Here is a 23,644-nt window from a genome sequence, read left to right on the forward strand (position 1 = left end):
CTGAAACAGACTGCCAGACTTATCAGAAGCAGGGATGGTCAATGCTGGTCGACACCTCCATTCTTGAAGTTACCATCTATGCAAATGAAGTCGAACCCCAGGAGGTGTGAGGATATAAAAGATGCTCACCTCCGTGGAAACACAATTCCCCCTGGACTGCGACGATCCTGCACGTTTTGCGCACACTTTGCGTGGTTTCTCGTGCTTACAGGTAAGCCTCGGAGATTGGCTTCAATATTACTCTTACAGTATGCATGCATGTGATGGAGGCAAAGTCGAGGGATTGCCTTACAATCTCATACAGGCCTAAAACGTTAATTAGCACAATAATGACATTTTTTATTTATTTTTATTTTTTTTTAGAATAAAAAAAAAAAGAATAATAGTCTATTTAATTAATAAACGCATAACTAGACTAGCCATGTTTGTGATTAAGTTATTATTAAACGTGAGATGCGCTCCGGTTTAATGCAGGCTCTTATCTGAGTATCTGTGGGTAACTGAGCTCCTGTCTTCGCTGCTGTGCTTTCAGCTTTAGCGCACGGATTTGGAAGGAAGATGACTTTCTACGATGACATTTACCCATTCTACCCGCTACAAAGAACCCCGTTTATATTCAGCGGCAGTCTGCTCGCTGTCATCCTGGTGTTCCTGACGCTGCTCGCCATCCTGCTCCTCATTGTGCCCGGGATACGTGGCCGATCGGTAAGGGCACTCAAACACAAGAGCACTGAACTCTCAACACCTCACTTAGAGACTACCTCTGCTTTCAGGAGGACACAGTTCTTTTGCATGTCAATAGTAAATGAAATTGCATGGATTGTATTACTAACTGTTTTTTCTTTCTTTCTTTCTTTCTTTTAGAGGATTCTTTGGACATTCAGGATAATTATCAGCTTATTTATAGGAGTAGTTATAGTTGGCAAGTATATTATAACCTATACCTTTTTGTAAACATACCACTAAATTCATGTATTATATCAATTCCTGCTCTGTTTCACCCAAATGAGGATGGGTTCCCTGTTGAGTCTGGTTCCTCTCAAGGTTTCTTCCTATTGCCATCTCAGGGAGTTTTTCCTTGCCACTGTCGCCCTCGGCTTCCTCATCAGGGACAATCTGACCATTTTGATTCACACACATTCACATTCCATACAAACATAAATCATTATTTTAATTGTGTAACGCTGCTTTGCGACAATGACAATTGTTAAAAGCGCTATACAAATGAATTAAATTGAATTTAACGAATTAAATTCAATCCTACTGTATACAAGACTACTATGAAAATCTTGATAATGATCTACACTATGATTATTTTCACTGTTTTGGGGAATAACATGAAATCTGGTGATTACATCCTAATACACTGATTCACTGTAAGTCATGATGCTTTCCATCCATGCACTGAGAATGACTTCCCCCTCCCTGTTACAGTTTTAAACTTCACGTGTGACTGGGCTGAAGGAAGCCTGAAGGCTAACACTACATACAAGTCCTTCAGCAATGTCGTGGTAACTGCTGAGGTTGGTCTGCATGTGGGCCTGTATGGAATTAACATCACCCTAAGAGGTCAGTCAAGCAGAAAAACTGTCTCAACTGTTGCTTTTTTCCCAAAACAATTCTTATGTACAGTACACATTCGGTAAAAAAAATAACCCAATGATATTTAAGTTAAGTCAGGAGGCTTCATATATTTGATATTTATTTTCTGTCCCTGTAGGAGATCCTGTGGTACAGTTCAACGAGATCATCAACTACAACGAAATGTTCACATGGTCGGGTGTCATAGGTGATGATTATTCTGATGCCCTGGAAAGAGGACTTCCCAATCCCATCCTGTACATTGCTGAGAAGTTCACCCTCAACAGTCCCTGCAGTCTTATTTATCAGTACCAGTTCTCAGGCAGATTCGCCTCGGCCACCCTGTGGTAAGACAGTGCGATCACTGACACCGTCTTCAGAATGGCGAAACAAGGCCTATTCAACAAATGCAAACAGGTACAGTAAAGAATGGTGTCTCTCTCACTCTTTTCCCACAGGACAGCTTTTTGCTGCTGGATACTGGCCAACATCCTCTTCTCAATGCCTGTCATCCTCTACGCCGGCTTCATGATGGTTGCTACGGCCGCTTTTATCTTCTTCTCCTTGGCCTCCTTTTCTACAATATACAACCTCTCACAGTGCACCTTTTCTATAGGCGCAGAATCCTTTCAGACGGAATATAGCCATTCTTTCTGGTTAGGTGTAGCTACGGGTATGTATCCTGTGTCATGCATAATGATTTAATACTTCTCTCTCTGGTATAATTAGTATTGTAGACAATACACAAAACATTAACGACATGAATGATATTAAAAATCAAAACTGTTCAAAGTAGATCTTTTCTAAACAACACACTGTTGTGGTTTACAGGTTTATTGTGTGCAGTAATTGGTATTATAGTGATTCTGCTGGATTACTTGATCCCAGAGAAGATGAGAGAAGCTTTCAGTGTTGGGGTGGATGAGTATGATGATAACATGTGCTCCGTATCAGAGGGCTACCTCAATAACAGCTTCCTAGAAGGAGTAAGTTTAGAAGGAGTGACTGTAAAAGGAATGAGTAACGGACCACAGAAGACCACCACTTTAACTGTAAGTCTCCATACCCTTATTAAACAAGCACTGTAACTAGCATAAACCTAATATTAATAAAACGAGACATCTTCATATTGCTGAATAAAATGATGAACTTTACATGTTTCCACAGAAGCTCTGAGAAACAACCTGAAGCCGACAAGGCCACCATTTTACATACTTGAAATTCACACATCCTACAGAAGGAAGCTTTTTATGTTGATGTGGTTGTAAATAGAACTGTAAAAAAAAATTCTGTAACTTTACATACATATATGTGTAAATATGTATATACATATGTTTGGGGGAAATAAATATATATGAAAAACTTTGTGTACAGAACAATCAAATTAATAATGAACAAATCCCAATGCACTCTTATGCTGGTTTATAATGGGTTATAAATAGGAATAGGTACTCCATGGAGTAAAATAAGCCTATATACTGTATGCACTGTATTCTTTAGGCGTAGTTCATAAAATAATAACATCTTACACAAGTGGTAGATTAATTCACTCAGCAAAGCATGTCACTGACACCAGACAAGTTAAAAAAATTCTCAATTCTTAATTCCTTTGGTATTATTGTATCCGATCTGTATTATCAGTTTTAAAACAGATGCACATGTCAAAATATTAAATATTAATACACCATGTTAAAATCTTAACTTCTTACTGCATTACTGGCACATTAATTTATTTATATATAGAAATCTATTCTTATATTGTCAAATATGAAAAACCAAGTGAGCCTATATGCCAGTGTTTTTACCCGTTAAGTCAACCCGCCGTCACGTCAACAATCTGTAGTTTCCAAATGGAGACAAAAGGCTTCAACAAAATATTTCAGGCTTAAGACCAATTACATACAGCATGCTTCAGTGGTTATTAATTAATATAATTAATATAATTTATTATGCATTGCAAGATGAAATGAACAGACCAAAAAATAAAGGAATATTTAGTTTATTTAACGGGTGAGAGTCAAAGGCACAGATTAAAAAAACAATATAATACAATTAAATCAGCCCAATGTGTCATGGGTATTTGGATATATTCTAATGAGAAAATCTTTGGAAGTCAGGCAATCCTCCACAAATGACCGGAGTCTAATGAAATGAACTAAATATAAATGGCTAATTACAAACATGGATAGCGTCATTCCCATTTTAGCTAATGAATCTGCATAGATATCTAGTCTTAGTTATTACAAGTCAGCTGATAAACAACTCTATTATTTACAGCATTAAATAAATACCAATACTAATAAATAAAACAAAAATAATCATGCAAGGCAAAGCAAGTGGGTGAACGACAACTGTCAGGGTGGACTTAACCACAGCTGTATTTGTTTACTAGGTCTGACATGGGTGACCCGACATTCTATAAGCTACAGCTCACCTGCAGGGAACACAATCATGCATTGTTTTTTCCCCCCTCGGGTTAAAAACAGGAGGAGGTGACTACCATTCAGAAGATTCATTCATCCACATTAACCCTGCTGAGCACTGCAAACCTAATTTATTAGGAGAGTCTTGTACTTTAAGTCAGTGTTAGCTTTAAACACCTTGTCTCATACATACTCACACACAGACCTTGCCTTCCAACATGAGGATTAAAATATCTTGCGTTAGTTTTCTGGTTATGACGAAGCATACACACTGTAAATGAGCATGATCAACCAAGGGTTAAGCCTGATGTCAGTTTCCCTAATGGATGTACTGATACTGGATTAGTAAACTAGTATACTTGCAGAGCGCACAACAAGGATGTTTACAGTTCGTAGTAGGGATTCAAACTACACTTATAAGGAATGAAGGATATTTGGAGAAGTTTTTAATTTTTCTGCTGAGAAGGGTAGGAAAACACTTTGTTGTAGGGCTTTACATAAAACCTTTAGGAGTTCCTCTTGGGAACAAGGAACTGTGTATGGAACTGTCGAGTTACACAGGCAGCGCAGGGCATCACAGAGCTTCCACAGCACCAGCATTGCGTTTAGATGTACATTGGGGTTTCCTGTCCAGTTAGCAGTCTGAACATCACAGCTGGCATAGTTTTCATATGAATCTGTCAACAAAAGATAAAGCATTGTCAGTCTCAAGCAATGCAACATGCACAAAGCACCAGCTGAGGTCATATAGAACACACTGACCTCTCCGACAGACACCGACAGGGCATGGACAATTTTCTCATGTGCCATGGCAACTACACTCTGTCCGTTAATCTCAATTATTCTATGACCCACACGCACTCCTCCGCGTTCTGCTATTCCACCTCGCATCAGGCTACAGATCTGGAAAGATAATTAATTCAAACAGAGCATAATGTATTTCTGGTAATCTTAGTCAACATACTTATAAATACACAGCATCATGCTCTTTTCACACTCTTACAGTATATCACCCAATTATAGTGGACTCACTATGCCATTCTGTACACTGAAGCCCAAAGGGTACTGCAAATCTGGTCTCTTTATTAGCACCGTAGTCACAGGAGGACAGCTTACTACACTCAGCTTCACCTGTAACTGATTCTTCAAGCCCTGGAATAAACATCAACACACATACTGTACACACACAGGTTGTAAGCAACAAACAGGTCACAAAACTGCAAAATACAGAAATAATATACTTAAATGCAAGTGTAGATATATTTAAAATCAGAAGCAGTGAAAAGTAAGAAAAAATTATTTTGCTGTGGGATGTTTTTCTGCCATGATTTGTGTCCCATAAAGTTAAGTGCCGCTGCAAATCAGTGCACTGATCTGAGTCTGACTGATCACCTTTATCATGTCACATCATTTCTTTCCCAATCTAAGAGGAGCACTCGCTTAATGAAAGTCTCACCCACAGTGCATTGACGAGCATGAAAATAATGGATGAATAAATAACTGGATTTTAATCTAATTTGTAAGTATTCCTAATTAGTAATCTACACAAATTTACCCAAGCCTTGTTAAATGGAGCTAAAAAAAACAACAATAGGGTAAGTAAGTTTCATTTTAATTATCTTAAGAATCTTAAAAAAAAGAACATAATTGAGCATTAGATTAATTCATAAAAATGCATAAAAACCTTGATGATGCTCTGACAAGTGGCTAGGGGCAAGCCCACCAGACTTGTGTCATTGACAGCCATGATCTGATCACCCACGTTGAGCTTTCCGGAACGAGCAGCTGGTCCACTGTTCAGCATGCAGGCGAGGATAACAGTGGGCAGGATCGACCCCCAGCCAGACTCTACTATCACAACCCCAAGAATCTCCCCTTTCTGCTTCTCCAGGTGCAACTAGCCAAAGAGAAAAAAAAAAGAAACAGGTCAGGGTCAACAGGGAGGGGAGGAAACAGAACGCTCCACACAAACTATCATTTTGTGCAGAATGTTGTCTGAGTAACTTTTAGAGTGCGGGACTCCCCCTACCTCTTTACAGTTCTCAGAGTTTGAAAAGTGAATGAGATCATCGTTGTACATCTCTTGTGAATTAAGAATGTCGCTATAGTCTTTCTGGCTGAGGTCCTTAGGGTTAATTCCGTTTGCTCTCAGAAACTCTTGGTAGGCCATGCTAAACGCCTGACCAATGGACTGTGCAATGAGCTGGGCCTGAAGATGGAGAGGGGAGAGTGAAGGCAGGAGAATACTTGAGTGAGGCAGCATGCTCAGTCAAGTCAAGGCAAATCAAGGAAAGAAAATGAGGTCATGAGCAATTACATAATCATACACTTTTCAGGGCACTGCCCCTTCTACACTGGTAAATCTACAGTCAGGCAGAAGGAAATTATTTAGATGAGTAATAATTACATGAAAAACAAGGATTTAAGCTGTGTTTTTTGGCAATTCATTTGCCCTTATAGCATTAAATACAATATGTTATAAGTATCATTGTTTGTGTTAAGGCCCTATGCCTGGATTACTGGAAAACTAACATTTGAGCATCTATACAGGTAAAAAAAAAAAAAAAACTGTAAAAAGTTGCACCTTATCTATGATACGATAGTATCAGTTTGCAATCAGGGTACAGTCTTAACTTACATCCTCAGACTCAAAGACGTAACAGATCATACGGTACTGCTTCCTGGCTTCTGCAGAGTTCAGGCTGGTTTCATTACAGTCGAGTGCAGCAGACTGTGACACTCGTCTGCGAGCCATCAAGACTACCACGCTCCCAATGTCTGCAATGTAGGAGATAGTCCGAAGAGCATTGTCTATCATTGTCTCCTGCATGAGAAGAGATATCAATATCAGCTAACATACTATTTAAAATTCCTAGAGATTATAAGAACTCATTTTATACTGTATATTGTTTCACTACCATGGTTATATGCGTACAGTAGCTCAGGAGAATCTGTCAGGTGTCGATGTGGCTGTATTTTGGCAAACATCCCATCCTACTTTTAAATCCTGCTTAGGCTAGTTTCTTTTAACACCATTTTGGCTAAGGAGCCAGCTTAACAAATGTGGCTGGAAAAAAAAAACTTTTTGAAGATCTCTGATCAACACCTTGCCAGCTGAGTGTGCTTTTCTCGTGCAGTGAATGTCACACTTTTATTAGGTTTTTGGTGTGTTACATGCAATGCTGAAATCAACATGGGCTTATTCAGTTACTGTAAATCTGTAACCAGATGCCAGCTGGTAAAAATCTCACAGTCAGGGTAGGATTTTTTAAATGCAGTTTTTCCCTTTTTGTTTTTGGGGCAACTTTTCTTAAAACTTTACTAATTAGAACTTTACCTAGTATTGAGATACATGCATAAAAAAAAGAAAAGACAGACACATATTTCAGTTTAGAATAGAGTGATAGTTACTGTATAACGTAACTTTACAGCTGAAAATGTAAAGAATATTTAAAATCGCCTGTCTAGCTACACTGTATCAGACCTTTATTCCTATTAATATTGTAAATTATAACACTGAACATTGTCAACCTGTGTGTCAGCATTGAGCACTTTGATGGCTTTTGTGGAAATGAAGAGGTCAACCTCGATCGGGCTCTGGCTCTCTTTATCGCCGCACTAAAACACACAACAGAAGAGTTATAGCTACATCTAGTGGGCAGAATAGACATTTTCCAGACATTAGACATCTCTACTGTATCATTTTATCATGTTTATTTTAATGGATTAAAAAAGGGTCAGCAGATCTGGATCTAGGGCTTCCAAAACTGTAACCTTTACTCTGTCTACAGCTTCCTGAGCTTGCATCATGCGCACGCTCTTGGACGGGTTTCTGTCTGAGAGAAGTTGGGTAGACCCGAGGTAGTTAGCAGCAAAGATGATCCCGTCAATGAGGTCCTCTGGTTCACATGGGCCTGGGACTGCGTAAGAGATCATAAATCACCCTCAGTAATAGCTTTGGACATTTAAAAAATCTGTATATAAATAGATATTTTAAAAATTAATACAAGCTTAACCAATATTTCTTTTCTACGAAGTCTTTTAAAAGTATATATCCACTCAATTGTCCCATTAGGGAACATTTAAGAACATCTACGTATCTATTTTAATTATCTGGTGTTTTATTTACATACAGTAATCACAGTACATATAGTTCTTATAGATCTTGAGTCACTCCCTATTTCTTCATATATTGCTCCCAAAGAGCCAAAGAGCCTGACAGGTGATCAGGCTGTTGATTAGTATACTGGTGATGCTGAATACTGAGTGGGTGGAACAAACGATAGGGGAAATGAGATTGCTGCTAAGGTTGTTACTTAAACAGCCAGTTTTTATATTGTGTGTTTAGGCACTTTGCAGCCTGTCGCATTGTTACGATTTAATGTACATAATTTAATTTATTTGAATTTAATATAAAAAATGTGGGGTGGCTCGAGACTGCACAATACAGTGTATTACATACAAATGTATTACATACTTATCACAACACATATAATTTAAGTCAAACGAGACTTAAAGTAATACACTATGGAAATATCGCACTTCAACAGTAATAATAAGATTGAAAATGTTTACCATCCACAAAGCTTGGGAAAGAGTGGTTTTTCTTTCCTTGCTGTAAAGAAAAGGAAATCTGTTAGGCTGCAAATGCACACAGGTTTTAGATTTTTTTTTGTTGTTAAAGTTGCATTTCTGAAACAAGTGTGAAGGAAGCTCCTGTCTGTTGCTAGTTTCTTACCTGAGGGAGGTTACAGTTGTCAGCTGTTGTGTTGGTTTCAGATCGTGGATTTATTGTGCCGTGTTGTGGGCTGTTTTGAGTCACCTGAGAATTGGATAAAACTTTGAATTATGCCATTTAAATCTTTTGCAGTGACCTGAACATAAATTTAAATTAAATGTGACATTTCACATCAAATTAGGTATTAAGTTGCATTTTAGGTGATTTGAGTTATGGATATTTTGGGATTTCTGGTTCAATAAGCTTCATTCTCTTACTGTATCATGGCCGGTTGCAGAGATATGAAATCTAAATCTAGACTAAATCTGTTCTTCCAACAGTTGCATGGGCTTATATCAACAAAAAAAAATGTTTTTCTAGAATAATTGGATTAACAGGCTCATTAAATTCAGATTAAAACTTTCTCAGTTGTGTTGAAGCATCAGGAAGATATTTATCAACAAATTTTTGCCAAAATTGAAGATTTGATACTTTTTACCTACTGGCTACTATTGGCCATAATGAAAAAAAACCTAACCTGTAAGACTTAATACCTGCCTTGATATGACAGCTGATAATAAGAAGGTACTCTAAACTGAGAAAAAAAAAAACGTCCTGTTCAAAAATTATTGCAAGTGCTATTGACTGAACTGCTTTGTTACCTGGCCCTTACTGGACCTCAAGCAGTCTTCTTTAGTGAGTCTGACTGGGTCGTTCTGCAGCCGTGAGTCAAGAGCTGACATGGGTGTGTTGGAGGCATTGAGTCTGCTTTCTTCACTGTGTGGTCTAAGCGCAGATACTTGTGAACTTTCTGGGATCCTCCTTTCGTTGCACGACTTCTCTACTATACCTCTGTCTATCTCAGAGCTCTGAGGTCCTACTTTCATTTTGGTTTTTATCTCATTTACAACCTGATTCATATCCTCATCCGTGCCCACTGATTGTTCCGTATCTCTCCCAGTCTTCGCCCTATTGCTATGAGGACACCTCTGTCCCCTACTTGTACTGTCTTCAGAACTGCCATCCCCAACATGTAAACACTTGTCTTCTCTTTTTTCCCTCCCATGATCTTTGTATGAATGTCTTTTTTTTAAATCCTCACTATTATCAGTATCTTCATGTTTGGTCATACTATTAATTCTGCGGTTTTTGCTGCCTTTGTCATCTTTACAAATCTGATGCCGTCTAAATACAGACCTTTGTTTTGAGTTTGTTTCTGCCCTGGCTACTTCAAAGTTTCCTAGATGATCAGCTTTAACTTCAGCATTGGTCTTTTGATTACCTTCTCTGTGACAGATGATTGACCTCTGGCTGTCACCCGTACACTTTTCTGGGATGTTTTTATCTACTGTGTAATCTTTACTTAAACCCTTGTCTCCTACTCTCATTCCTTTAATGGAATTTGATCCCCGATGAGGGTTTTTACTGTGCTCTCGTAAATCACATTGCCCTTTGCAGATAATTTCATCCTGACTCCCGCCTGCCTTTCCTTGTTCATAAGCAAAACATGTTTCATCTTCTTCCGCAGGATCCTCCTCCTCATCATCATCATTTTCATCTTCTTCTTCTACGTCCTCTGCATCGTCTTCATCATCTTCTTCATCCTCCGCCATGGGAGCATGAATGAAAGACTCAGTACTAGGCTTGGGACCTTTGTGGACCAGGTCCTCTGTTCCTTGCTGGAGCATTCCATAAAATCCCTCGGAGAATTCCCAGGCATCTGAACTTTCTCCAGCAGGTGGTTTTCTGGAAGTACTTGGTCTTTCAGCAACCTCATGACAGTCCATTCCTTCCAAATAACTCTCGTCTTCAGGGCAACAGTGAACATAGTAAGTCATCCCATCTGCATCGGTATGCAGTTCCTCATCTTCCTCATAGTCCTGCTCGTCTTCCTCCTCCGATTTCACATTATCATATTCAGACAGTGAGTCTTCCTCCATGCTGTCATGCTGATTAGGGCTATCTTCATGGTCGAAATCCTCCCCTGACACAGAGCCTTCAGTGGGACAGTAGCTGGCTGGGACTGGTGTGCTTGACTGGCTTTCTGTGTTACTGCTATGAGGTTCCTCAAAATCCTCTCTGTCTCTGGAGTGTTTAACTGCCTGGTCTGGTACAGATGAGATGTATTGCGGACAATCAGTCATTGCCCTGGAACCTTGGCTTTGTCTGAGAGCCATAACTGGCATCAGTAAGCCCACTCCAAGTGGGAATCCTATGGAGCTGTAAAACAGAATGCAAAACAGTAATGGAAACACAGCAGCATCTGAAAAGTCACAGCAGAATAATTAATGAATTTCATTCATTCATTTATACCTTTTCCTTTGACCTTTCATGATGTCGATCATGACAATAGAACAAAAAATTTAGTTTAGATGTTTTATCCTTGGTCACATAATCCAGCTCAACCTGTGGGATCCCACTGTGCACTCCATCAAATCTGTAAAACCAAATCTATAATACACTGCCTGGCCAAAAAAAAGTCTTAGAATCTTAAGATTTCATTTAATCTAAATTTTTTCCAAAGATTGGGCTACTTGGAATATATACAAGATGGTATCAGAAAGTTTCGATATTACCTCGGTTTACAAGCTGTTTTTTCAACATATGCCCTTCCTCAGACACCTTAAAACTAGGCAGTAGAATTCGATATTGATGGTCTGGAGCCTGGGAATGATTTCACAATTGCAGAATGCCATGAATGTTGAAGGTACATGCAAGTTTCTTCACCGAGAATTATCCTTGACCTGAAGGACACGTCCTTCATTTCACACTGACAAAGTTCTTGGTAGACTTCGATGTGATGTTCCTTCTGCACTAGGGTCAGCAGCCTGGGAACACACTTGGCAGCAACACGGCACATGTTCAAATAAGACGTGAAGATTGCCTGGACTGTTCTGTATGACACACTGACATGATGTTCTCTTACGATCACCATGCACAAATTACCGAATAGTTTCAGGGGTTGATCTCGTTGAAGGTCTTCCTGACCTCACCTTCCAGAAATGTTCTTTTGCTTGAATAACTCATTGCAGCCGAATTAACTTGCTGAATCATGTCAAACGTTGACGCATTTTACATTTACGTTCCGGCATTTGGAAGACACCCTTATCCAGAGCAACTTACTTTTTTTATATATCATTATGCATCTGAGCAGTTGAGGGTTAAGGGCCTTGCTCAAGGGCTCAAGAGTGGCAACTTGAATGTTGTGGGGTTTGAACCTAGGATCTTCTGAACTGTAGTCCAATGCCTTAACCACCATGATGAAATGGCGAACAGCTCCTGATGTACACAGGACGATGTTTTTTGGTGCTCCCTGTGCCTTGTTCTGCCATCATGTTACAAAACTAGTTTTGAAAGGATACCAACTTGTACTGTATATTCGTACACACACACACACACACACTGAGCTTGTGACAACAATAATTTCTTCTGTGTCTTGGCTAGCATTTGTACATAGTACAGGACTTTCATTAGAAAATGAGTTTGAGATATTTATCATGTGATAGAAAATTTCTTGTTACACAGCAGCGAACTACAAACTCAAGAAATCTTCTATATCAGAGGTACAAGACTACTGAACTTAATTAGGAATTGCTGGCATATTTAGATTTTATTGCATTGCATTTTTTGCAAGACAGTTTGACTCTCGTTGATGAGTCAGATGAAGGAATTAAAGATCTTAAGTTTGCTGCCTGGGTTAGCAGTGGGACATACCCCATGTGGGCTTTGTTGTAGTTATTTCTCTGCTCATTGAAAGAGTGACAGACAGAGAGAAAGAGAGAGAAGAGAGAAAGACAGAGAGAGAGACGGACATAGAGACAGAGAGACATAGAGAGACAGAGACATACAGAGAAAAAGAGAGAGAAACACAGAGAGAGAGAGAGAGAGACAGAATGAGAGAGACAGAGAGACACAGAGACAAACAGAGAGAGAGAGAGAGAGAGAGACACAGAGAGACGGAGACAAACAGAGAAAAAGAAAGAAAAACATAGTGAGACAGAATGAGAGAGACAGAGACAAACAGAGAGACAGAGAGAGAGACAGACATAAAGAGACATAGACAAACAGAGAAAAAGATAGAGAAACACAGTGAGACAGAATGAGAGAGACACAGAGACAAACAGAGATAGAGAGACACACACACACACACACACACTCAGAGATAGGAGGAAGCATTGCATTGAGAATTACACTCAAGTGCAGTTGGAGCAATATACAGGTTTAGCTGCACAATTACACAGAATTTTTAATGAGACATTTGCTGGACTCAGCGCTTGAGACACCACAGACAGGGGGAACTCTAAGATCATGTCCAGCCACAAACCCCAGAGATGCGTCATTGGAGGATGAAGCACAGACATGATGTCCACACTGCAGACAGAACGCACTGGTGTTTTTGGTGCAGTTGTCTTGTCTCCTCGCGTAATTGTGTCCCAGCCTCGCAGCCAGTCTCTCACAGAAAACATGACTAATGAAAACACACCACAGAGCCGCTGTACGCACACTGACACACTTTACACAGATACTTGTTAAACGAGCTTACCGGAGGATTCGGCTGTACAGGCGTGTGTGAGCTCGGGGTTCGTTCTCTCACACGTCTACAGTAAAGAGCTTAAAGCGGGGATGGCGAGTGTTTAGGAACGTGGATGCAGCGCGCGTGCGCGCGCACATACACACGCACGCACGCACGCGCACACACACACGCGCGCGCGCAGCATCCCGGGACAGAGCGTTACTGACTTAAAGACACACAGTCAAACTAATGGATGCACGCGAGCCTGCAGGTGGTTTAAAACCTGCACTGAATTGAGACGATGTTGCACTGACTTTACCTTCACTGCATTAAATAAGCCGAGTTTCAGCCGCCATCCCGTTTCAATGGTAACCGCAGCAGGGGCAGATCAACTGGACAAAGCCAGCAGCATTAAACACATGGACAATCCTGCCTCTGAAAGCCGGGACAGGATCAAAATAAAAGTCATTGCACGGCCCTCATCATTTAGACATTCTGCATTCTTTGTAGACAACTTCATATCACTTACATTACCAGTCAAAAGTTTGAATTCCATGCATTTGCCGATTTTTATTCCTCTTTCCAATGTAAAATAATGAGCAACAGGGTGGCTTCGTTTATAGCACTGTCGCTTTGCACCTCCTGGTCCAATTCCCACCTCTGGTCTGTGTGCGTGGAGTTTGCATGTTCTCCCTGTGCTTGGTTTCCTCCAGGTACACCGGTTTCCTCCCACAGTGCAAAGTCATACCGATTAGGTTAATTGGCGTTTCCAGATTGCATGCAGTGTGTGAATGAGTATGTGAATGTGTGTGTGTGTGTGTGTGTCATTGGCACCTCATCCAGGTGAATCCCAAGAGTCCCTATATCTTGTAAGCCTTGTCTCCTTTATCCTCAAAACCTAAGTCTCTTTTATCCTGACGATGAAAGTGAGAGTGAGAGTAAAACAATCCTGAATGTATCTAAAAAAAAATGCAATAACCTCCTTTGAACTGTTGATAGTGAGATATGTCTGCTACGAAGGGGCAGTGTTGGCTCAAACAGGCAAGGCTCTGGGTTACTGGTTGGAAGGTCAGGGGTACAAGTCCCAGCACCGCCAAGATGCCACTGTTGAGCCCTTGACCAAGGCCTTTAAGCATGTTTGTTCCAGAGGTGTTGTATCCTGGCTGACTCTGCACTCTGACACCAGATATGTGAAAAAATGTGACAAATGTGACAAATAATTGAATGTTAATCTTATACTCTGTAAAGTCTTTATAACGGCTCTAATTTGCAGTGCTGTTAATTGGTCATTCTTGAGGCTGGTAACCCTAAATAAACTTCTCCTCTACGGCAGAAGTGATTTTTGGTTTTGCTTTCCTGGGATGGTCTTCATGAGAGCCAGTTTCATCATGGTGCTTGGTGGGTTTTGCAAATGCACTTGACAATACTGTTCTTGCAAGAACTCTTGCAAGAAAAGCTTGACCATTGTGTCTTAAAATAACAACTGATTGTTCATGTTATTACTTAATTACCTGATGCCATATATGTTATTTCATAGTTTAAAAAAAAAGAAAGAAAGAACACATTAAATTATCAACATAATATCAACTATAAGTTTGACTTGAACTAGAATAAATGGAAAAAAGTGGGATATATAAGGAATAAAACACTTTATGGCTTTCTGTTAAAAGAAAAACAATAAAATTCATTCATGTATTTCTGCTTTTCAACATCAAACATCACAGTACAGTACATGCATAAACTGCACAAATGGAAACAAAATAATTTTTTTATGAACTCTTGCACTGCCATGTCGATACTGGCTTTGTTTGTTTCATCTTTAAGCACTTTCTCACTCATTTTTTACAATGCTTATTCTCATGTGCTTGTGAGAATTCATAAATACTAATTATTCTAATCTATATCTCTTTGGACTCTGGAAAGTAACCTAGCACCAGGAGGATACTAGAGAACTGCTGCATCTTCAAACCATTCTCATAATTTACAGAAAAAAAATCTTTTTGGATCTCTTTATAGTAAAATAGGCACCACACCAGATAACTGTTTGAAGCTCCAGATAAATCGTTTAAATAAGTAGAATCAAGTCTGGTTCCTTCCTGGCTAAATGAAAATCTGCAATAATTTGGATCTAATCTAATTAGGTATAAATTCTCATACTGTAGGTTACAGTAAAGTGACCTTTCACTAAAAAAAAAAAAACAAGCAGAACGATAAGGAATATTAAGAATTAAAAAAGTGAACCATATCTTTTTACATTATGTAACCTCCAGAACCATTGTAGCTTTGTAACTCCCTGTCTATTTTGAATACTATGTATTTTTTTATAATGTCATTATATAATAATAATAATAATAATAATAGTTATAGTTGCACAGTAGTGCAGTGGTTAGCACTGTGACCTTGCATCTCCAGGGTGGAGGGTTTTGGATTCCTGGCCCATGTCTGTGTCCATGTCTTCCCTGTGCTTGCTGGGTTTTCTCTGGGTAATCCAGTTTCCTCCCATAGTCCAAAGACATTTGGCATTCTCAAACTGCCTGTAGTGTGTGAATGTGTGTGCCCTGTGATGGATTTGCATGCTGTCCTGGGTGTATGCCACCTCTCCTGAGATAGGCTGCAGGACCCCTGCGACCCTGTATGCAGGGAAAGCGGTATAGACAATGAGTGAGTGAGTTATTAACTTCACCACAACTAATATATATATTCATTCATTCTTTCATCATCTATCTTTTTTTTTGTACACGTGGGGTCACGTGGAGAACATGCACACAGACGCGAGGCGGGAGTCCAACCCTTGACCCTGGAGGTTTCAAAGCCATAGTCGTTCCTAAACGATTCGTTCTTTTTGAACAAATCTTTAATGTGACTCAGAAAGCCGAGTTTCAGCCGCCATCCCGTTACTATGATGAGTAGTCTCGGAGATTTTCTACTGGGCGCGCATTGCCCAAATCATTGCAAAACCTTCGTAGGTTATGTACAGGAAACAGAATTGAACGGTTCTCCTCAATGAGTCTTCAAGTCCTGAGTCCTTCGTTCCTGTGTCACGTGATTGACGCTATGTGGTGCAATAGATTCAGAAGAACGAACGACTCAGATTGACGGTAGATATGACGGTAGATATAAGATATGACGGTAATCTAGTCATTCTGTTTATTATAATATGTCCTTGGCTGTATTGTAATATTTTCATTACTGGAACTATAGCAAAAAAATTTGTATGTAGACATATTGGGGGTGTTTTTATTGAAAATGCAACATTTTATTTTATTTCTGATTAAAAGAACGAAATTAACTAAATGACTTCGTTGATTTTGATAACCGAGATTTAAAGAAACTTCCCATCACTAGGCCACAGTGCTAACCACTAAGCTAGGTATTAATACAGTATTAGCAGCAGTACGAGCTTTTATTTTGAAGTGTTTCCCTCCAGCTCGCAGGCGGAAGTAGCTGTGTTGTGGGCTGTTCACTGCGCTGCACTTCAGTGGTCCTTCCGAAATGGCGGACGCGGATAGTTGGGGTGAGAAACACACAGCGTGCCTGCTGCTTCTCCTCATTCTCAGTATCCAGAGCACATGTGCAGTCTGTGCAACAGCGTGTCGTTGTCTCGCCTAATCAACCGCTTTCTCCTTCTGCCCCAGATGCCGACAGTTTCGAGCCGGAAGAGCCCATCAAGAAGGCGCCAGGGCATGACAAGTGGGAAGGCGAGGATGAGGATGAAGATGTTAAAGTTAGTAACTTAGCTTGTTGTCTGCCTGGTGACTTTCGTTCCTTTTATGATCGTAAATCAGCCTTAATGTGTCTATAGGATTCGCAGGCTAGCTATAAAACTGGAGAAGCCGATTATTCCCCATCATCATCAACATCAACATCATCATCATCCTCATCATCAGTGTTAGCGCATCCACATGCTGATGGCGAGGAGGAGGAGAGAGATGCTCGGATAATCGTGCACTGTGACAGTGAGGACATGCAAATACTCCCTTCATAAATCATATTTTAATGTTGCAGAAACATGCATTATAGGATTAAGGCTTCTGAAATCAATTAACCTGATTTCTGGCACATGTCCAATCCCCTACACACTATGACCAAAAGTAGACGGACACCCACCCTTGTGTGGTTCTTCTTCTAAAGTTGTTGGTAATCTTACGGCTGCTCTCGTCGTGAGGTCGCCACAGAGGACCATCTGATCCGCACACACAACTTGGCACAGGTTTTACACCCGACTGCAATTCCTGACGCAACCCTCTCGTATTATCCGGGTCTGCATCCACTGGCTGGGGTAGCGCTAGGATTTCCCTTCACATGTCCTAGCATGACAATGCCCTTGTGCATGAAGACAAGGTTTGTCAAAGTCAGAGTAGAAGAGGTCCATGTTATGCACATGAACCCGACCGAAAACTTTTGGGATGAACCAAAACCCTGACTGCACCCCAGGCCTCATATCCGAGACATCAGTGCCTGACCTGACTAATGTTTTTGTGACTGATTGATCACAAACACCCAAAGCCACACGCCAACATCTGCTGAGCTTCCCTAAAGATTTGGGTTATAACAAAAAGGGGGGTTATGTTGTCAACGAGCACATGGGGGTATGATGGTGGTCAGGCGTTCATAAATCTATGGTCATAAACCTATCCTCAGAAATACTCGCACACTTGTGCGTTAAAAACAGCAGGAATGGGAATCACCAGGGACCAGCTGATAGTAATATTATTATTATAATATCTAGGTGCCAATTCTGTGCCAATAGAGTTGTATTCCCACTCTATAAATATCATGCATTTATACATATCCTGATTCAATATCATTATAATGATAATAATAATGGCAGCATGGCCTTGTAATGGGTTCAATTCCCACCTTGGTTCTGTGTATATGGATTTTGCATGTCCTCTCTGTGCTTGGTGGGTTTCAACATGGGTGGGCAACATTTTAACCACCTCAAATGCAAATGTACGTAATTAATAATAATAAAAAAAAAATGAACAGGAAAAAAATCAGGCAGACTCTGCAACTGAATGTATATTGAATTAAACTTAAATATACTGTAGCAATTTAATCCATAACTGTTTGTGTCTCCTGTAGATCTTTATTTGTCATTTATGAAAGGAATTTTCAGGCAGCACTTTGTGTGACCATTTTGTAAAGATAAACATAGGAGAGTCATTAGGACGGATATCTTTCTGGGTTTTCCCTAACAAACTATTTTCTGAGACTAAAAAAATGAGAGACTGGTGAGGGGATCCAAGAGAGCAAAATTGGCTATTTTTTTGAAGGACACATATGGAAGTGTGTAGATAAAGTTTTCCTCTCAGTGTGTTATGCCAAACCTGACATTGCATGAATAGTGGTTTTAAAACGTTGTGGTCGTCTGACTTCAGAGGAAGCATGTATAGGCCTTCCCCCTTCTTGGCTGGTAGCTATCATGTAATCTGCAGGGGGAAAAACACTTTGACATGTTCTTGAACAAATAAAGACTTGGTAATGTTGGCAAAATTCTGTGAAGCATAATAAAACATATAGGTTGTTACTGCTAACAAGAAAAGATCAGGGTGTTATCTCCACTTCATGACACGGTATATCACACCAACGTCTTGTCGTGTTTTTCTAATTAACTCATCATACTGCTCTTATAAAGATATAGACTATGTGCTTATCTCGTTTCTCATTCAGGATAACTGGGATGATGAGGAGGAGGAAGAAAAGGTGACAGAAACAGAAATAGGTGAATTAAAGTACAGTTTTACATCCTTTATGCAATCCTTGCAATTGCTTTTTTTGTTTCATTTAGCACATTTTTATTTCTTAGTTGCAGTGACAAAGCCTTCAGAGAAGAAAAAACTTATTGATAAAATTAAAGAGAAGGAGAGTTTACAAAAGAAAAAACAGGAGGAACTTCAGAAGCAGGTGAGTGATTCATGACATTGTGCATTTTTTTTGATGTATTTAATATGTTCGTTAATAATGTGTTTCCTGACTACCACAGTACATCACTGGACCGGAGCTACAGTACCATGCCCTTAATTATACTGTAACTCATGCTGCTGTAGTGGACATGTGATAATACGGAAGAAAATGGGAACGCACACTGATTCGTCATTTTCATACTGTTGTGTTGTGTGTAAATTTCTGCTGTGGTGTTGGTGAGACTCATGGGATGAGCTGTACAGTTTTATGTCAAGACAAAACATTCATTATATTTAATTACATAAATTACGAATGGAATGATTTTTTTACCTAACAGATCACAAATCTGGCTGAAATATAAAGGAGTGAAGGTAGTGTGCAAGCACAGTACAGTGATAGTTAAACCAGTATTTAGTCATTGACTACAGACATGCAAGGACTCATTCAAATTGTGGATTGACTCGAGTGCAAAAACAAAAATAACATGTTGGTCAGGTGTTCTTTTCAACAGGTGTAAATTATACTATATATATATATATATATACACACACACATATATATATAATATTCATGACGAGTAGAGTCAGCCAAAAAAATTTGTACACACTTAAAATAGTATGATATCATATCATCATAATATTACCATATATATATCAATGTATAACTTGTAACAATACATTTAGTATTCAAAAATGTATACAAGTTTTTCTTTTCCTGATGTGTGTGTGTACATTTTTTGGCTGACTCTATATATTTATGAAGCATTTGGGTAGTCTTGACATGAAGTGGGCCCCTTATAATAGAATTATATTAAGATATATGTTCTTGTTTAGAGAAATAAACTTACTTGTATTAAATCTGGAACACTGAATGGAAAATTGCTAAATTGCTCTTAATGAGAACTATGTCTGTGGCAGTTAGAGGAATCTAACGACAGCTCAGAATGCACCCCTGAGGACGAGTTAGCAGAAAAACTTAGAGTGAAGAAACTTCAGGAGGATTCAGATTTGGAGCTAGCCAAAGATGCTTTTGGTGAGTGCTGTTTTTTTTTTTTAATCTACATAGTATATTGTAAATGCATGTTTTAGTGTTATTATTTTAAAGATGTCTAAATATGTTAATCCATGCATGACGTACTTTAAGTAAGGATGAGATTTTTGTTGTTTCCGCCTGTTAGGCATTGTATCCAATAACGTAACCGGACTAGACGCCATGAGCCCTTCCTCCAAAGATGACTTTACAGAGTTTGAGCGGTTGCTAAAGGAGAAAATCTCTCTCTACGAGAAGTCAATACACTACTCCAGCTTTTTAGAGTCACTGTTCAGAGACCTGTGTCTATCATGTGAGTTTCATGTGGCTTTCATACAGCTTCATCACCTGTGTTTAGATAGAGTTCTAAGTCACATGCGTTTCTTTAAATCAAGGCTCAATGTTCTTGCACATGTTTCAGCTGTGACTTTTGTGACTTTTGTTTTAGTGGAAGTTGAAGACTTGAAGAAAATTAACAACTCCCTCACTGTGTTACTCAGTGAGAAGCAGAGGCAAGAAAAGGTACGGTGTCAGGTTTATAGTGCAATTAATAATTGATGACATTTAAAATTTAGTGGGGGTGTTAAGGTCAAACCGGGACTTGTGATTAATTTTTTTTATACATTTTTTGTAAATGAAGCTTTAAAACTGATTGACATTTACGGGGGAAGACACTAGTGAACAGCAATAAAACCTTTGAATAGTGCAGACACCATTAAAGAAAAGATGTCGAAGTGGCTCAGGGCCCACTGCAGTCGCCCTGGTGAACATTTACCTAGTGGAACGCCTGATCCTTAAATATAAACAGATTTAAATTACAGGGACTCGACACAGAGTTATTGCCACATCCCCTGTATAGTTCTGACCGGCCATTTGCACATGTTTGGACTAATAAAGAAATTCCTGGAAGGCCAGCAGTTCAGATGTGAAGCAGGCAGTTTGATCACGGCCACGGTGTACTGAGAAAACTTTCTACCTTAAAAGGTATTCCAGCACTAGTGAACCACTGGGATAAGTGCATTTATTGCGGCAGTATATTACTCTTATATTGTAGATAGTTTTTTTACTTCCACTGTTATTCTGCACAGTGTTTCTGCACTAATTCTGGTTTTAATTTAATTTCCATCATATGGAAGACTGCCTATTTATTAAACTTTATGACCACGCAGGTGCAAATATTAACAAATGTTATACACAAGTGTTCTAAAATGAAAAGACATCTTCCTCAAGTTTATTTTTCCTGAAAGAAACTAGCATACACACCTTATGTTAGTGTTAAAGAAATTTGTGTTTCATTCGGGGCGGAACCTTTTCATTTCAAGGAGACGATTTGCTCGCGTGATGTTGACCCAGTAAACCACTAGACCACTATGGCGAAATTTCATAACAATAGACAGCATAACTGCCGCCTTAGTAAATCTCTTTCAGAATTGCTCTGCCAGTATTTTTCTTAAAACTCAGTCCCCATTTACGACCATTCCATATGACTGGAAATAATAAAACATGAATAATTTTACCTACAACTCCCATTTCCAACTACAACTGCACACCCAACCCAACCCACCTTCTTTTTACTACTGGGAACATGTGCGGCTCGAGCTATCCCCGTCTGCAAATGTGCGTTCATGATGTTCGAGAGTTGCAGTACTGTATATTTTAGCGCATACCAAGTTTTTTTTACATTTTATAACATATAATTGATATTTTAGTAGTGTGAATGTTTTAGTCTAAATTTATTCTACATTATTTTACACTGTTCCTATAGCCAAAATTATGGAATTAGCAGAAAAACTAAGAGGTTAGCCAGGACATCAAAACTATTTTGGCTGTAGGATGTTTATTATTTGTTTCCTAATTCTGTGGTGTTTTCCCTCTCTTTGTCTATAATAAATTAGCAGCAAAATAAAGGAAAAAAGAAAAAGAAAGGTGGCTTACCAGGAGGTGGTTTAAAAGCGAAAATGAAAGATGACCTTGATGACTACGGCGAGTTTGATGGAGGTTACGCACAAGACTATGAGGATTTTATGTGACCCCTGATCCCTAACCCATCATATTCTTTGAGTGGCAAAACATACACCTCTACAGCGCATGACCTCTCCCTACAGCCAGATCCACGTCCAGAATCAAGCTAGAAAAACTGAATCACATCACATGTAACACACACTAGCCTAAGCTTAAGTGGTTTACTCTGACAAAGACTTAAGTGAAGCTTTTTTCTCTGGTTTATATTGACTGTAGGTCATTTTAGTGTTTGCTGTGGAAAAAAACAAACAAAAAAGTCATAGTCGGGTGACGTCCTTTATAAAAGCTTGAAAGTCAAAAATAAAACCTGACTGACGTGAATCTCAAGCTTGACATGAACGTGTATAAAAGAGTTAACAGTATTACTGTTTCTAAGAGCTACTTGACATTAAAATAAAATTTGACATTCTATGCAAATTTCAGAAAAAAATGTCTATATGTTATGTATTTTGATTGATTACATTTCTGCTGTCCTTCATTTGTGACAACTATAGACATTATTAGTCACTGCTGTTGCTGAATAAGACTACATCTAAAGTGATTACCCTTACAAGTGGTAATGCTTTTCATCGAGGTTCCCTTAACCGTCATTATTTAATTTACATGAACAACAGAATCAATACATAATAGCATTCAAAAATAACTTGCACTTTTCCTCTTTACTAACTTTACAAGATGAATAATCAGCAGCTACAGTACATTAACCTGGCTTTAAACCATCTGTGAGAAAACTCGTCTATAATGAATCGAAAAATGTTTGTGCAGCTGTATTTTCTTGTCAATTAATCCATGTATTTGCTTATTTAATTATGTTAAGGTTTATGGTTTGATAATGCTAATTAATGCAGTAGTTAAGGGAAGCTTAAAGCAAAGCATTACCCTAGAAGCAGTCATACGCCTTTTAAAGTTGATTAAACATTTTCATTTTTCTATTTCCAGGTGATCATGTACGAACCTTTGTTTAGATGCATTGAACGTGTCGAGTACCCAATCTGATAAAAGCTACCTGTAGGGACAAAGCAGTTAATGAATGCATTTCACTTGATTTAGAATTATGGAGCTTTATTTAGTCACACATTTAAAATATTGTGTTTTAGGGTGTATGTTTGTGTTCTTTTTTTTCCTATTGCAGCACTAATTTTGTGAACATCATATATTTGCAGTTTAACATATTATGAAGTTCCTTCATGCAGTGTCACTAAACCATGCAGGCAGGCATTGTTACAAGAGGTTGTAAGAATACTATTATGGTTACTTTTGCAAATGAAGTGCATATAAGACGTCTTCTAATAGATCTTGAGAGTTTCCATTTTTAAATTAACAGATTTGCGTTATAAAAATTTAATGTCAGCAAAGAAAATGATTCAATTCTGCCGTGTTTTATAGAGATCTAATTTAATAAAAGTCTTCAAGAAGTATGGCGTTGTGCTCTCTTTGGTGTGTTTTGCACGG

General features: G+C 38.9%; 3 protein-coding genes across 7 annotated transcripts; 2 read left to right on the forward strand and 1 right to left on the reverse strand.

Moving 5' to 3' along the window:
- Nucleotides 1-78: 78 nt before the first annotated feature.
- duox2 (dual oxidase 2) lies at nucleotides 79-2,916 on the forward strand. Of its 2 annotated transcripts, none has more exons than XM_053488151.1 (8): nucleotides 79-211; nucleotides 533-705; nucleotides 865-922; nucleotides 1,435-1,569; nucleotides 1,721-1,928; nucleotides 2,040-2,254; nucleotides 2,413-2,633; nucleotides 2,749-2,916. In XM_053488151.1, exons 1-8 carry the CDS (start codon nucleotides 79-81, stop codon nucleotides 2,755-2,757), a joined length of 1,152 nt encoding a protein of 383 aa, XP_053344126.1. In that variant the 3' UTR covers nucleotides 2,758-2,916. The 2 variants fall into 2 exon arrangements, with proteins under 2 accessions (XP_053344126.1, XP_053344135.1); XM_053488160.1 differs by having other exon boundaries at nucleotides 2,752-2,916.
- Nucleotides 2,917-3,564: 648 nt separating this feature from the next.
- Nucleotides 3,565-13,621, reverse strand: apba2a (amyloid beta (A4) precursor protein-binding, family A, member 2a). Of its 3 annotated transcripts, none has more exons than XM_053512362.1 (12): nucleotides 13,554-13,621; nucleotides 9,384-10,941; nucleotides 8,743-8,826; nucleotides 8,580-8,619; nucleotides 7,779-7,924; nucleotides 7,536-7,622; nucleotides 6,643-6,828; nucleotides 6,034-6,213; nucleotides 5,689-5,901; nucleotides 5,037-5,156; nucleotides 4,767-4,907; nucleotides 3,565-4,681 (listed from the first exon to the last, which is right to left on the reverse strand). In XM_053512362.1, the coding sequence occupies exons 2-12, from the start codon at nucleotides 10,905-10,907 to the stop codon at nucleotides 4,610-4,612; spliced, it is 2,793 nt and encodes a 930-aa protein (XP_053368337.1). In that variant the 5' UTR covers nucleotides 10,908-10,941; nucleotides 13,554-13,621; the 3' UTR covers nucleotides 3,565-4,609. The 3 variants fall into 3 exon arrangements, with proteins under 3 accessions (XP_053368337.1, XP_053368338.1, XP_053368336.1); XM_053512363.1 differs by lacking the exon at nucleotides 13,554-13,621 and adding an exon at nucleotides 13,265-13,363 and having other exon boundaries at nucleotides 7,785-7,924; XM_053512361.1 differs by lacking the exon at nucleotides 13,554-13,621 and adding an exon at nucleotides 13,265-13,363.
- Nucleotides 13,622-16,670: 3,049 nt separating this feature from the next.
- On the forward strand, nucleotides 16,671-23,610 carry eif3ja (eukaryotic translation initiation factor 3, subunit Ja). 2 transcript variants are annotated; one of them, XM_053477360.1, is made up of 8 exons: nucleotides 16,671-16,748; nucleotides 16,870-16,958; nucleotides 18,908-18,959; nucleotides 19,044-19,141; nucleotides 20,059-20,173; nucleotides 20,319-20,483; nucleotides 20,619-20,692; nucleotides 22,066-23,610. In XM_053477360.1, exons 1-8 carry the CDS (start codon nucleotides 16,727-16,729, stop codon nucleotides 22,198-22,200), a joined length of 750 nt encoding a protein of 249 aa, XP_053333335.1. In that variant the 5' UTR covers nucleotides 16,671-16,726; the 3' UTR covers nucleotides 22,201-23,610. The 2 variants fall into 2 exon arrangements, with proteins under 2 accessions (XP_053333335.1, XP_053333340.1); XM_053477365.1 differs by having other exon boundaries at nucleotides 22,069-23,610.
- Nucleotides 23,611-23,644: the final 34 nt, after the last annotated feature.

Source organism: Clarias gariepinus, chromosome 2 (assembly GCF_024256425.1).
Source record: "Clarias gariepinus isolate MV-2021 ecotype Netherlands chromosome 2, CGAR_prim_01v2, whole genome shotgun sequence".
NCBI lineage: Eukaryota > Metazoa > Chordata > Actinopteri > Siluriformes > Clariidae > Clarias > Clarias gariepinus.